General features: G+C 42.3%; 2 protein-coding genes across 2 annotated transcripts; both read left to right on the top strand.

Annotated features, from left to right (window-relative positions):
* The first annotated feature begins 2,645 nt into the window (after window positions 1–2,645).
* Window positions 2,646–4,114, top strand: LOC121767881 (stemmadenine O-acetyltransferase-like). Its single transcript, XM_042164214.1, has one exon. It carries the CDS (start codon window positions 2,684–2,686, stop codon window positions 3,953–3,955), a length of 1,272 nt encoding a protein of 423 aa, XP_042020148.1. The 5' UTR covers window positions 2,646–2,683; the 3' UTR covers window positions 3,956–4,114.
* A 7,548-nt stretch (window positions 4,115–11,662) lies between these two features.
* On the top strand, window positions 11,663–12,934 carry LOC121768002 (stemmadenine O-acetyltransferase-like). The gene has a single exon (XM_042164339.1). It carries the CDS (start codon window positions 11,696–11,698, stop codon window positions 12,908–12,910), a length of 1,215 nt encoding a protein of 404 aa, XP_042020273.1. The 5' UTR covers window positions 11,663–11,695; the 3' UTR covers window positions 12,911–12,934.
* The last annotated feature ends 362 nt before the right edge of the window (window positions 12,935–13,296 follow it).

Below are 13,296 nucleotides of genomic sequence, written 5' to 3'. Positions count from 1 at the left end.
TGGACGGAAGTAGTATAAGGGAACATACTCTTTCCGTTTATAAAATAATGTTTCAATTTTCTATTTTATTTTTTTTTAGGTCAATTAATTATTTATATCCGCTCCCCCACCGCCGCGTCCTCGCCGAATACTCGGCGATGGCCCTTCCGCCCCCTCCCATCCGTCCACGCCGGGGCGGACGCTTTGTCCACTATAGTTCGCCTCGGCTGCGGCGTCTTCGGGGCGGCCGGCGCGCCGCCCCTATTGTGGATGCCCTAATCGGATACCACCAAATGTGCGGCCTCCCTTCCTCTCGGCTGCCTCACCAATTCCAGCAGCCTCACCGGGTCTACCGCCTCCACCCTGCTGCTGACCGGTTTCTCCTGCTCTCCCATGGACGGCGACGGCCATGGGCGGACCCAAAGGTTGAGTAGGAGGGGCTTAAGCCCTCAATGAAATATTCTTTAAAACTTTTTCTATTATTTTTTTTTAAAATTTAGTCAAGTTTAGTGTAAGTTATAGTGTAAAAGCCCCTACAAATTATCTAAATTACTCAAAAATATACATCAAAATAAAATTTAGAAATCTCAGCCCCTATAGATAATTATTTCTGCGTCCGCCTTTGGCGACGGCTACCTCTCGGTTGCCCGTCCCCTGCGGAAAAAGCCCGTTGCCATCCTCCGCTATCTCCAGCCGAGCCTTTGCTTTCTGGTTCTCGTCCCACCACTCCGGGAATCTGACGAGGAGGAAACATGTATCCCGTGTATGTTTGTGTTTCCCATAGTGTGAGCACCACAATTTAGATTTGTCGGGTTTGAATCCCCCTCGGCGGTTTGGTTGTTGTGCGGCAGCTCGCGGTGGCTGCGGGTTTGATCGTTGTTGTTGTGGCTGATTCCTTGCCATGATCAATCCAAGTCCAATTTGGCCCGGTGATGATCCTTTTCTGAACCTTTGCTATGGTACTATGTTGAAGATTGGTATTCTATTCATTCAACTTGTTGAGAATTACAATATACACACCTCTTTTAAATAGGCTAAGGATTACATAAATACGGCAAGATTTGCCCCAATACTCATTCCGTAATTAACGTGATTCTACACAATCTCCTCACCCCTAATCGATTTTTCGTTACATATTTTCCTTTCTAACGTTACTATTATGAATGTGATGTTGCACTATGATATATACCTTCCACATGTCTAGATCATGGTTTCCGATTTCCAAAAAGGAAAGATTATACTATATCATTATTGTAAAGTTATTTTATTACATTATTACAAGTGGGGGCTTGTTCTTATCCATTTAGCAAAATTAAAGAGTTACGACTTACGAGTTCAAAACTCGCCAACTAGCTAGAATGAGTTATAGTATATGTAACAAAATATTGGAAATTAATTTATTTAACCTATATGCCTCTTCTCCTTTAAAATTATCTTCATCTATATATAACCCTCACCTAACCCAACCTTAATCAATCTTTTAATAAAATCAACCTCAATCAATGTTTTAATAAAATATTATTTTTTTGTTATCCACTTACACAACTTTCTAACGTACTAGTATAACGCTTACTTCCATCATAGCAAAATATTGGAAATTAATTTATTTAACCTATATATGCCTTTCTCCATTTTGGAGAGAAAAAACTTCCTCCATCTCAAAAATAAAAATCTGAAAGAATTTTCGAGGCTAGTGATCATAATTAAATTCGAATCCCTCTAATTAAATTACTATTTAATTAAATAAAGTCCATGGTATATATTAAAAAATCTCAATGCAGCATTTTTTCGTTTCTTCAATTAGAAAAAGATAATTTTATCTAGGGTGGATTCTTGTCAGTTTGTCACGCAAAAAATAAAAGGGTTAACGCTCAAATAGAACCAAAAAAGTTATCTACGGTTGATATATAGTTCTTTATTTAGGCTGGAAAGGTTGAAACAGTGTTGAAATTAAAGGGTATAATAATTAATTTGATGCACTATACTCTGTAGTGTGTGATTTGCAGCTAGCAGTAGTGAAAATTCAAAGCCTTACATCATATATATTCCAATCTATTCATACTTTCCATTTTGAAATTTGATAAAACACACATCACCGTCGTAATATAAAGAGAAACACCGACGTCCATGCATTCACTCCCTTGTGAAACCTAGCCAACCTTTATAGCTTCTCATGCAACTAATTCCATTATTTATCACGAAAACTATATTTTTCATAAAAGCATGAAAATGTTGTATTTGACTTACACAATTAAAGAATTGTAGTGAAATTAATTGCACTTGGAAAAAACTAAATTTCTGATCATGGGTTTTCCATCAATTCTACAAAGAAATGCATACATCCACTCTAATTTTCATATCATATCAAATAATTTGGGGGCATTGTTCAATTATTAAATACCGCGTAGTAGGAAATGGATCCAACTTGCTTAGATTGACCTGATTACAATAAACTAGCTAGATCTTAATTATGATAAAAACAAATTAATAATACTATCCAATTTTGTTTTGCCAGCCCTTTCTCATGCACACGTACATAATGGTACATATTTTCATTGTACTATTAAGACATGTAATTTTTCAGTCACGAAATCGTCACTCACACGGCCACACCTATATAAGTGTCATCTACACCTAGGGATGATCACCGTCTCGAGAGAAAAGAAACCAAAATCACTTCATCACTTCAATTTTCCCACCAAAAATGGAGATTCAAACAAAAGTAATCTCCACAGAGACCATCAAACCATCAATTTTAACTCCAAAATCTCTCGAAAAACACAACCTCTCATTCCTAGACCAACTAGCTCCACCCTTCTTCATGCCCATCGTCTACTTCTACTCTTCAAGCCCCAAAATCCCCAATTCCCAAAAATCAAACCACCTCAAACAGTCCCTATCCGAAACCCTCTCCACCTTCTACCCCCTCGCCGGCCGCCTAATCGGCAACCTCTACGTCGACTGCAACGACGCCGGCGCTCCCTTCTCCGAGGCCGAAGCCGACTGCGACCTGTCACACGTCATCACCAATCCAAACCCTAAACACATGACCAAATTTCTCCCTTTCACACTCAACCAATCCCTAGATCTCTGCATGGCCGCTCAAGCCACCTTTTTCCGGTGCGGCGGCGTCGCCGTCGGCCTCTTGATCTCCCACAAAATCGCCGACGCGCTCTCCTTCTTCTCCTTCGCCAATTCCTGGGCCGCCGCTGCCTCTGGCGACGGAGGCGGCGCTCCGCCCCCAAAATTCGACGCAGCCGCCTATTTCCCTCAGCGAGAAATTTCCGGCTACAAACCCACCGCCGGAATGATGAAGGAAGAGCTCGCCACGAAAATTTTCTCATTTCCGGCGAAGAAAATCGAGATTCTCCGGGAACGGTACGCCGGCGCCGGAGATGACTTGCGGCAGCGGCGGCCGACTCGGGTTGAAGCCCTGTCGGCTTTTATATGGACCCGGTTCATATCCGCAACCGGTTTAAAAGCTGACCCAGCTAAGATCTACACGGTTCAGCACGCGATTAACCTTCGGACCCGGACCGACCCGCCCCTGCCCGAATACCATTTCGGGAACGTAAGCCGGCTAGCGATAGCTAAGCCGGCGGTTGGGGGCAGCGGCGTGGAGCTGCTGCGGAGAGTGCGGGAAGCCATTAAAGCTGTGGATGGCGGCTACGTGGCTCGGCTGAAGGAAGGTGGAGAGCATTTGGGTTTGTTGAAGGAGAAAATGGCTCAAGTCGATAAGGGCGAGCTGGTTAGCTTCAGCTTCACGAGTTTGTGTAGGTTTCCGGTTTATGAGGCGGATTTTGGGTGGGGCAAACCGGTCTGGGTTGGGTCGGCCGGGTTTGCTTACAAAAATTTGGTTACTTTTATGGATACAAGAAATGGAGATGGAATCGAGGCGTGGGTTAATTTGAGGAGAGATGATATGGAGAAATTCGAGGCTGATTTGGAGTTGCAGAAGCTTCTTTTTACGTCATAAATTTATTTCAAATTTCAGTTCACATAGTAATTCGTAGTTAATTTATCTTTCTTTTGTTTTGATCTTGCAAAGTTTGCATCCCTAGCTTTATGTTGTTTTGAAAAAATTTGTATGTTGTATATGCTTTGTATTTGATGCATCACAATGTGAATTACTCCTTTCAAATATTGTCGATTATGCATTTAATTGCTTTCTTAGAATTATACCTACGCATAATATTCTATAGATCAACAGTTTATAAGGATTATTCCCTATGTGCGAATATGAGACGGAGCTTGTCTTAGACCATGTAGCTAGCATGTTAGGATTTTCGGATCACATATGATATGATTAGCTTTTGGTTATAGTACAGATATAGGAAATAAATAGTTTCATTAAAGTAAAAAGCGAATAATTGTACACGTAAATACACAAACTTTGGAATTTGTCTTAAATTCCACAAATTTCTTCTTCTCCCTCCTCGTGAAAGTCGTTAAAGTGGTATGAACGAAGGATGGTTGAATTTTACAAGCGATGAAGATTAGCTTCTACTTTGCTGGTTCCAGTTTTGTGAAGCGGATTTTAGTTGGACAAATCAATGATACATTCAATATTTTGCATTTCGGAATGCGACGTCGTAATACGTCGATGCATGCACCCATGACCTGCCGAGTGTGAAAATGAAACAATTTAGCCATCGATTGATTAGACTTAATTATACACATCTTGTATTAATTATAATCAAAATGTTGAGTTTTAACATGTCAGTATTACAGAGAAAATTGTTTTAGCCACCCACGTTATTACTATGAGTTAAAATAGATGGGAATAAATTGGGATTTTCAAAGAGCATATATATTCAACGAGCAATATCAAATCCCGGATACATGAATAAACTACATTTTTTTCTTTCATATAGTAGTGGACCCAATTAATTTTATAATGTTTGTAGAATTAATTTGATCGATTGAATAATTGAGAATGTGAAGAAGATCATATAGGAAGAGGATAGATATTTATAATTCATTTAGGCCATCCACAATAGGAATAGCCCAGCAATAGCCAGCCATAGCCTAGCCACAAACACCTCCTGCCACATCATCAACACTAAAAATCCTCCTGTCGCATCATCAAAACAAGCAAATAGCACAGCCATAGCCTAGCCACATCACTCAAAATTATATAAAACAAATAATTAACAATCACACAAAATACGGAATTAAATTTACGATACAGATACGAGAAAATTCAATAATATTATTAAAATTAAAAAGTACATTAATTAAAAAAAATTACACAATTAAAAAAAAACTAACGTCGTGCAGTCCTCCGCGCCCATAACTCTTCAATTAAATCCTTTTGGAGTCGAATATGAGCCTCCGTTTGGCGCATGTCAGCATGTGCTTGGAGGCGACCGACTTCATCGTGAGGTACCCCACTCCGTACGTTGGGGGCGGCCACGCCGTGGCTTGGACCGGCTTCATTATCGTCGTTGGTCCAACTAGTCAGTTGTACACCTTCATCTTCAACAATCATGTTGTGCATGATAATACAGGCGTACATTATATCAGCAATGCAGTAGACATGCCACAAACGCGTTGGACCCCTAACTGCCGCCCATCGAGACTGGAGCACACCAAATGCGCGCTCCACGTCCTTGCGCGCCGACTCCTGCAGTGCCGCAAAGTAGGCCTTCCTCTCATCTAATGCGCATCGGATCGTCTTCACAAAGACGGGCCACCTAGGGTATATCCCATCCGCCAAGTAGTAGCCCATATCATGCCGGTTGCCATTAGCGACAAAACTGATGGCCGGACTGACACCCTGGCACTGCTCGTTGAAAAGTGGCGACGAGTTGAGGACGTTGAGATCGTTGTTCGAACCGGCTATCCCAAAATACGCATGTCAAATCCGCAGTTGGTAATCAGCTACGGCCTCGAGGATCATCGTGGGATTCTTTCCCTTGTAGCCGGTCGTGTAGAACCTCTTCCAGGAAGCTGGACAGTTCTTCCACTCCCAATGCATACAATCTATGCTGCCTAACATCCCCGGGAACCCATGATGTTCCCCGTGCATCCGCAAAAGATCCTGGCAGTCTTCGGGGGTAGGGCTTCGAAAGTACTGATCACTGAATATTTCAATCACGCCCAAACAAAAATACTTCATACATTCAAGGGAAGTCGTCTCACGATGTGGAGGTACTCGTCCCACATGTCTGCCGCGCCTCCGTAGGCCAACTGCCGGATTGCCGCAGTGCACTTTTGAATAGGTGTGTGGCCGGGTCTGCCAGCCGCATTGTGTCTGAAGCGGAAATACAGATATCGATGCTCCAAAGCGTTAACAATACGCATAAACAGGGGCCTGCTCATCCTAAAACGGCGCCTGAAATGGTTGGCGTTGAACCGCGGCTCTTGTGCGAAGTAGTCTTCGTATATGCGCTGATGTGTAGCTACGTGATCACGATCAATCACTTTTCGGCGGTGGACCACTGGGCGAGGTCGAGGTACCGCCGGCTGCAAGGCCCTCTGCATCCATCGATCAATCTCACGGTTCGTATAGGCCTCTAGCGCTTCGTTCATTATACGATCGTACTCCTCAACATCCCCACCACTACTACCACCGGCGTTACTCATTTCTCGGTGTTGATCTTGTACAGAAATTAAGATAGAGAGAGTACTCGTTAAAACAAGTGGTGTGAATGAAAATGACGTGCAAAGCGCGTATATATAGTGTTTCAAAAATTTAAAAAAAAATTAAAAATCGGCTAGGCGATGCGCTAGGCGATCCGGACGCTGCAATAGCGCCGAGCGGATCGCCCAGCGCCCCGAAATCGCCTAGCGCTAGGCGGTTTTTTATTCCGAAATTGGCTAGGCGGTTGCAATGGACCGCCTAGCGCACCACCTTGCGCCGGCGCTCGGCTAGGCGGTGCGCTAGGCGCCATTGCGGATGGCCTTACGATCGTGTCTTGCCCAGTTATATCATGGTGGTCCCGGCCCGGCCCCTCAATTAACAAAGTATACACAAAATTAATCAACAAAGTATACACAAAATTAATCAACAAAGTACTAGTATTTATGTAATCGAAATTTTTGCACAAAATATTTTTCAATTACTATGAATAAATCTTGTCAATAGATAAAAAGAATTTAATTTATATTTTAATTTTGCCGATTATTCCAAAATTAACAATAACTTATCATCGAGGATAATTAGTCAAATAAACCGTGCACATGTGTACGCTACCTCGCTCTTTGTTCAGTAAAAGGTAAAGCTTAGAGCATTTTTCCAATTGTCTCTAACGATTATAGTGATATTATAAATTAATTAATTTAAAATTAAAAGATTATTTTAATTTTTTTAAATCAACGTTCTATTCAGGATGATTCCCTATTTCTAGAAATCAAATCGCATAACCATAAGAAGTTATAAATAAACATCTTTATTGAACAGTTATAAATATAACAAATCAAACATATCATTGAACAAACACGTTTTTATCTCAAAAAATGAACAATTTCTGAAAACCATAATATAATAACACCACATAGATTATAATAGTATATGATAACAAGATCAGTGGTTTAATTTACAAATTTGTGGTAAATCAATATTGAGTCCGAAAATTACACAACGAAATAATATAATGCACCTTTATTTCCCTGCGCATACAATAATATATACCCTTAAGATGATATCGCAAAATCTTTATGACAATTATTATATCTTGGTCATCTATTTTCGGATTTTATGGGTAATAAGTAAGTCTTATTTCTGTGCTTATACCCCTTACTCTAATACTAGTATTTACTAGTATTATTGAAATTGAAACTAATTATCTAATCCATTTTGAATTTTAAATTACCATTGGAGATGGTTTTGAAAACTTCGTCTAGAAGCGTACTTAAATACGCAGACTTCTTCATCTCTCTCCTTGTGAAAGCCTCTGCCTATGCTCCACAAAACTGTTAATTATATTAAAAAAAAAGTATCCAGGGGATCTTTAAATACTCCTAGTACTAGTAAACAAACTAAACATTAGGCCAAATATAATAATACTCCATGTAGTAGGAAAGGAATAACATAACAATGGTTGAAAAGCTGGCCTGCTTGAGGATAAATGAATCACAGGTCAGAGTTTAAGACGCTGTGGGGGGCTGGGGGCCGTTGGGAGGAGTTTTCCGGGGATGGCAGTTGTTACGGACTCAATTCTCACATCGGTTGTAAGAACAACTGGTGTGGGATATATAGATCAAATGAGATCTCTCTCCTAATAGGCTAGTCTTTTGGGATGAGTTCTACTGTTTTGTCTGGATCAGCAGTGGGCCGGGGTCCCTTCCTCCGCAGTGTATACATCTGATGCATATAAAATTTTGAAAGAAGCATTTCTATCCTAGATCGACAAAAAACACAATTTTCAATTGGTTAATAAAGGTCCATCTCGAGCCATATGCTTTTGATCAAAACAGAGATATGAGGCAAAGGGCAATACACTGCAACGAAATTGGTTTATCGAGGAAGCTTTGAACATTTACTAATATCAGTTCCTTAAATTGATCGAATGTAATTTATGTGAATTAATTTCATGACTGTATTTTATGATCTTAGCTATTCATGCTTTTATTAGTTTGTTACTCTTTTTATAGTTATGTTACATTAATTATGGAGTATATTGTACAAATTTGATGCATACATTATAGAAAAGCGAAAAGATTATTAAGACTGCATTATAGAGAGCATACTAAAGTTGACTTCCACGAACTAAAGGTACCTTTGAACCAAATTTTTACATCTTCTTACTATATTTGCAGTCTCTCCTCTAGGTGTCCAATTAGAATAAGACATACTGAATGGTGAACTAAGAGTATCCACAATGATTTTCACCCAGCCATAGCCTAGCCACAAACTCCTCCTGCCATATCATCAGCACTAAAAATCCTCCTATCACATCATCAAAACAAGCAAATAGCCCAGTCATAGCTCAGTCATAACCCAGCCACATCACTCAAAATTATATAAAACAAATAATGAACAATCACACAAAATACGGAATTAAATTTACGCCACAGATACGGGAAAATGCAACAATTTTATTTAAATTTTAAATAAATTACATTTTAAAAAATTACATAAATTTAAATAAAAACTAACGTCTTGCAATCCTCCGCGCCCACAACTCTTCAATTAAATCCTTTTGGAGTCGAATATGAGCATCCGTCTGACGCATGTCGGCATGTGCTTGGAGGAGGGCTTCTTCATCGTGAGGTACTCCACCTCGTACGTTGGCGGCGGCGACGTCGTAGCTTGGACCGGCTTCATTATCGTCGTTGGCCCAATCAGTCAGTTGTACACCTTCATCTTCGACAATCATGTTGTGCATAATAATACAAGCGTACATTATATCAACAATGCAGTCGACATGCCACAAACGCGTTGGACCCCTAACCGCCGCCCATCGAGACTGGAGCACACCAAATGCGCGCTCCACGTCCTTGCGCGCCGACTCCTGCCGTGCCGCAAAGTAGGTCTTCCTCTCATCTGATGCGCATCGGATCGTCTTCACAAACACAGGCCACCTAGGGTATATCCCATCGGCCAAGTAGTAGCCCATATCATGCCGGTTGCCGTTGGCGACAAAACTGATGGCTGGCCCGACGCCCTGGCACTGCTCGTTGAAAAGGGGCGACGAGTTGAGGACGTTGAGGTCGTTGTTCGACCCGGCTATCCCAAAATACGCATGCCAAATCCACAGCCGGTAATCAGCTACGGCCTCGGGGAACATCGTGGGATTCTTTCCCTTATAGCCGGTCGTGTAGAACCCCTTCCAGGAAGTGGGACAGTTCTTCCACTCCCAATGCATACAATCTATGTTGCCTAACATTCCCGGGAACCCATGCTTCTCCCCGTGCATCTGCATCAGATCCTGACAGTCTTGGGGGGTAGGGCTTCGAAGGTACTGATCACTAAATATCTCAATCACGCCCTCACAGAAATACTTCATACATTCCAGGGAAGTCGTCTCACCGATGTGGAGGTACTCGTCCCACATGTCTGCCGCGCCTCCGTAGGCCAACTGCCGGATTGCCGCAGTGCACTTTTGAATAGGTGTGTGGCCGGGTCTGCCAGCCGCATCGTGCCTGAAGCGGAAATACATATATCGCTGCTCCAAGGCGTTAACAATACGCATAAAAAGGGCTCTGCTCATCCTAAAACGTCGCCTGAAAAGGTTGGCGTTGAACCGCGGCTCCTCTGCGAAGTAGTCTTCGTATAGGCGCTGATGTGCAGCTACGTGATCACGATCAATCGCTTGTCGGCGATGGACAACTGGCCGAGGTCGAGGTACCGCCGGCTGCAAGGCGCTTTGCATCCATTGGTTTATCCCGCGGTTGGTATATGCCTCAAGCGCTTCGGCCATTCGACGTTCGTACTCCTCAGCGTCCCCCCCACTACCTCCACTACTACCACCCGCGTTACTCACTTATCGGTGTTGATCTTGTACAGAAATTAAGATAGAGAGAGTACTCGTTAATACAAGTGGTGCGAATGAAAATGAAGTGCAAATCGCGTATATATAGTGTTTCGAAAATTTAAAAAAAAAAAAACCGTTGGGCTATGCGTTGGGCGATCCGGGCGCTGCAATGGCGCCGAGCGGATCGCCCAGCGCATAGCCCAGCGGTTTTTGACCGCCTAGCGCTAGGCGAAATTCATTTCTGAAAAACCGCTCGGCGGTTTTCGGCTTCTGCAATGGTTCGCCTAGCGACCGCCTAGCGCCGGCGCTCGGCTAGGCGGTGCGCTAGGCGCCATTGTGGATGCTCTAAGAAATCCCGGCGCTAGGCGGTGCGCTAGACGCCATTGTGAATGCTCTAAGAAATCAAGTTTACCTATATATATTTGAATCACATGTCAAATCAGAGCAACAAAAAGGGCTCCTTGAATCGACATTCAACATGAGTTGGGCTTGATTAATAAGCACACAGATCGAAGCATATTGATGTGAGATATTATTAGATAAAATATGCACGCTTATGCAGCTCAATAAGGTGCACATCGATGAAAACAGTGCCGATATGCATATGCTTACCAAGTCCTTACACCATCTTTGACTATATATCAAGTTGGTGAAGTTCGAAAAATGGCAGTAGCAAATTGCAGTATATATTACATTATTCTATGGGTTTTTAAGCCACCTATATGAGTTTTCTTCTTCTACTACTAGGGCGGCTGTACGAGAATAAAAGGAAAAGCTCAACTCTCTTATAAACAGAGCTCATTTTCACCGTTCTGTACAGAAGTTAGCTTTTTCAACCCACTATTTTTTACATTTCTTAAAACTCATTTTCAAATAGTATATCAAAATCCACAATATTTCAACGATGATAAGTATTACTGCCTTCGTCCCCCAAAGTTTGTCTCAATTTGACCCGGAGCGAGTTTTAAGAAATTGTTTGGCTTTGTATTAAATGAAGGTGTGTAGTGGAATAAGAGTCTCACATTGAGGAGATTGAGGGTGTATTTAATGGCTATTTTTGGTAAGATTCCAAGTGGGACAAACTTTGTGAGACGCATGAAAATGATAAAATGAGACAAACTTTGGGGGACGGGGGTATATTAGTAGAGTTGCCTTGACAGCTTCAAAGTGCAAGTACCTTTAATTTTTTAGTGATCTAGACGTTAACATTTTCAATTTAAATAGTTAGACGCTTAACATTGTTGTGAGAAGAAAATCAAAAGCCATCAAAATCCGTTTTGAGAGATTGCGGTACAATGGAGATTGAAACAAAAGTAACATCGATTGATACCATCAAACCATCTTCCCCAACCCCAATATCTCTCCAAAAACACCACCTTTCCTTTCTTGATCAAATGTTTGCACCCATCTTGATGCCCATTGTCTACTTCTACTCATCAAACCCCAAAATCTCCAAATCCCAATTTTCAAACCACCTCAAAACATCCCTTTCCAAAACCCTCTCCATCTACTACCCCCTAGCTGGCCGCCTCGTCGGCAACCTCTACGTCGACTGCAACGACGCCGGCGTCCCCTTCGCTGAAGCCGAAGCCAACTGCACCCTCTCTCAAGCCGTCACCAATCCAAACCCCCAAAACACCTACAAATTCGCAATCCCCCCAAAAACCCTAGGCCTTTGCATGGCCGTTCAAGCCACCTACTTCCGCTGCGGCGGCGTCGCCGTCGCAATCTCGATGTCTCACAAGGTGGGAGACGCCTTATCCGCCTTCATGTTAGCCAAGGCCTGGTCCTCCTCCTCCTCCACCGACAGCGCAACGCCGCTGCCAAAGTTCGAGGCGGCCACCTATTTCCCGCCACAGAATATTCCCGTGGACGTGACCGCCTCGGCACTGACGAAAGAAGAGCACGTCGTGAGAATCTTCACTTTCCCGGAGTCGGAGATCGCCGCTCTTCGGGAAAGGTACTCAGACGGCGGAGGGCGGAGGCCGAGCCGGTCCGAGGCCTTAACGGCTTTTATATGGACCCGGTTCATAACGGCCACGGGCGTGAGATCGGACCCGCTTAAAACATGCGCGTTGACGCATATAGTAAACCTACGGGGCCGGGTCGACCCGCCGATGTCTGAATATAGCTTCGGGAACATATTAGGGGTGTCGAGGGCGAATCCGGGGGCGGGAGACGACGGCGCTGAGCTTGTCCGGAAAATGCGGGAAGCCGTGAAGGCCGTCGACGGCGGGGGTAGGAATTTCATGGAAGAGAATGCGGATTTGATTGGTAACGAGGTGGTTTCGTTGGGTTTTTCGAGTTTGGTTGGGTTTCCGGGTTATGAGGTGGATTTCGGGTTGGGAAAACCGGTTTGGATCGGACTGGGCTGGATACCCTTCATGAATACGGTTTATTTCATGGATTCCAAGTGTGGTGGAAATGGAATTGAGACGATTATCATATTGAAAAAACATGATATGGACAAATTGCAAGCCTCACTAGTGATTAGTACTAGTAAACTGTAATCAAAATGTGTATATTATAGTATTTATTTTCTTTTAATAACATATAATCGGAAGATTCTATACTAGTTGTCTGGTTGGTATAAGATTCAATAATAATGTTATTCTCGTAAATGCTTGTGTAATTTCTAATTCTAGTTAAGTATTCAAAGTGTAATTCGATTTTTTTCCTAATTATCAACAATCATGCATTTTGTCATTTTTTTTATTGATTATGTCTAAACATTTTTACAATTTATTAACACTTGTAATTAGTAATTACTACCTCCGTCCCCCAAATATTGTCCCACTTTAATCTGACAAGGGTTTTAAGAAATGTAATGAAAAGTAGGTTGAAAAAATTAGTAGAATGTGGGTCCTACTTTTATATATTAGTTTTCTAATAAAAT

This window comes from Salvia splendens, chromosome 15 (assembly GCF_004379255.2).
Source record: "Salvia splendens isolate huo1 chromosome 15, SspV2, whole genome shotgun sequence".
NCBI classification, from domain to species: domain Eukaryota; kingdom Viridiplantae; phylum Streptophyta; class Magnoliopsida; order Lamiales; family Lamiaceae; genus Salvia; species Salvia splendens.
The sequence above is the reverse complement of the archived record's forward strand: the minus strand, read 5'-3'. Positions and strand labels throughout refer to the sequence as shown.

Coding starts and splice junctions, on each gene's coding strand:
- LOC121768002 (XM_042164339.1), top strand. CDS start 11,696: ATGGAGATTGAAACAAAAGTAACATCGATTGATACCATCAAACCATCT.
- LOC121767881 (XM_042164214.1), top strand. CDS start 2,684: ATGGAGATTCAAACAAAAGTAATCTCCACAGAGACCATCAAACCATCA.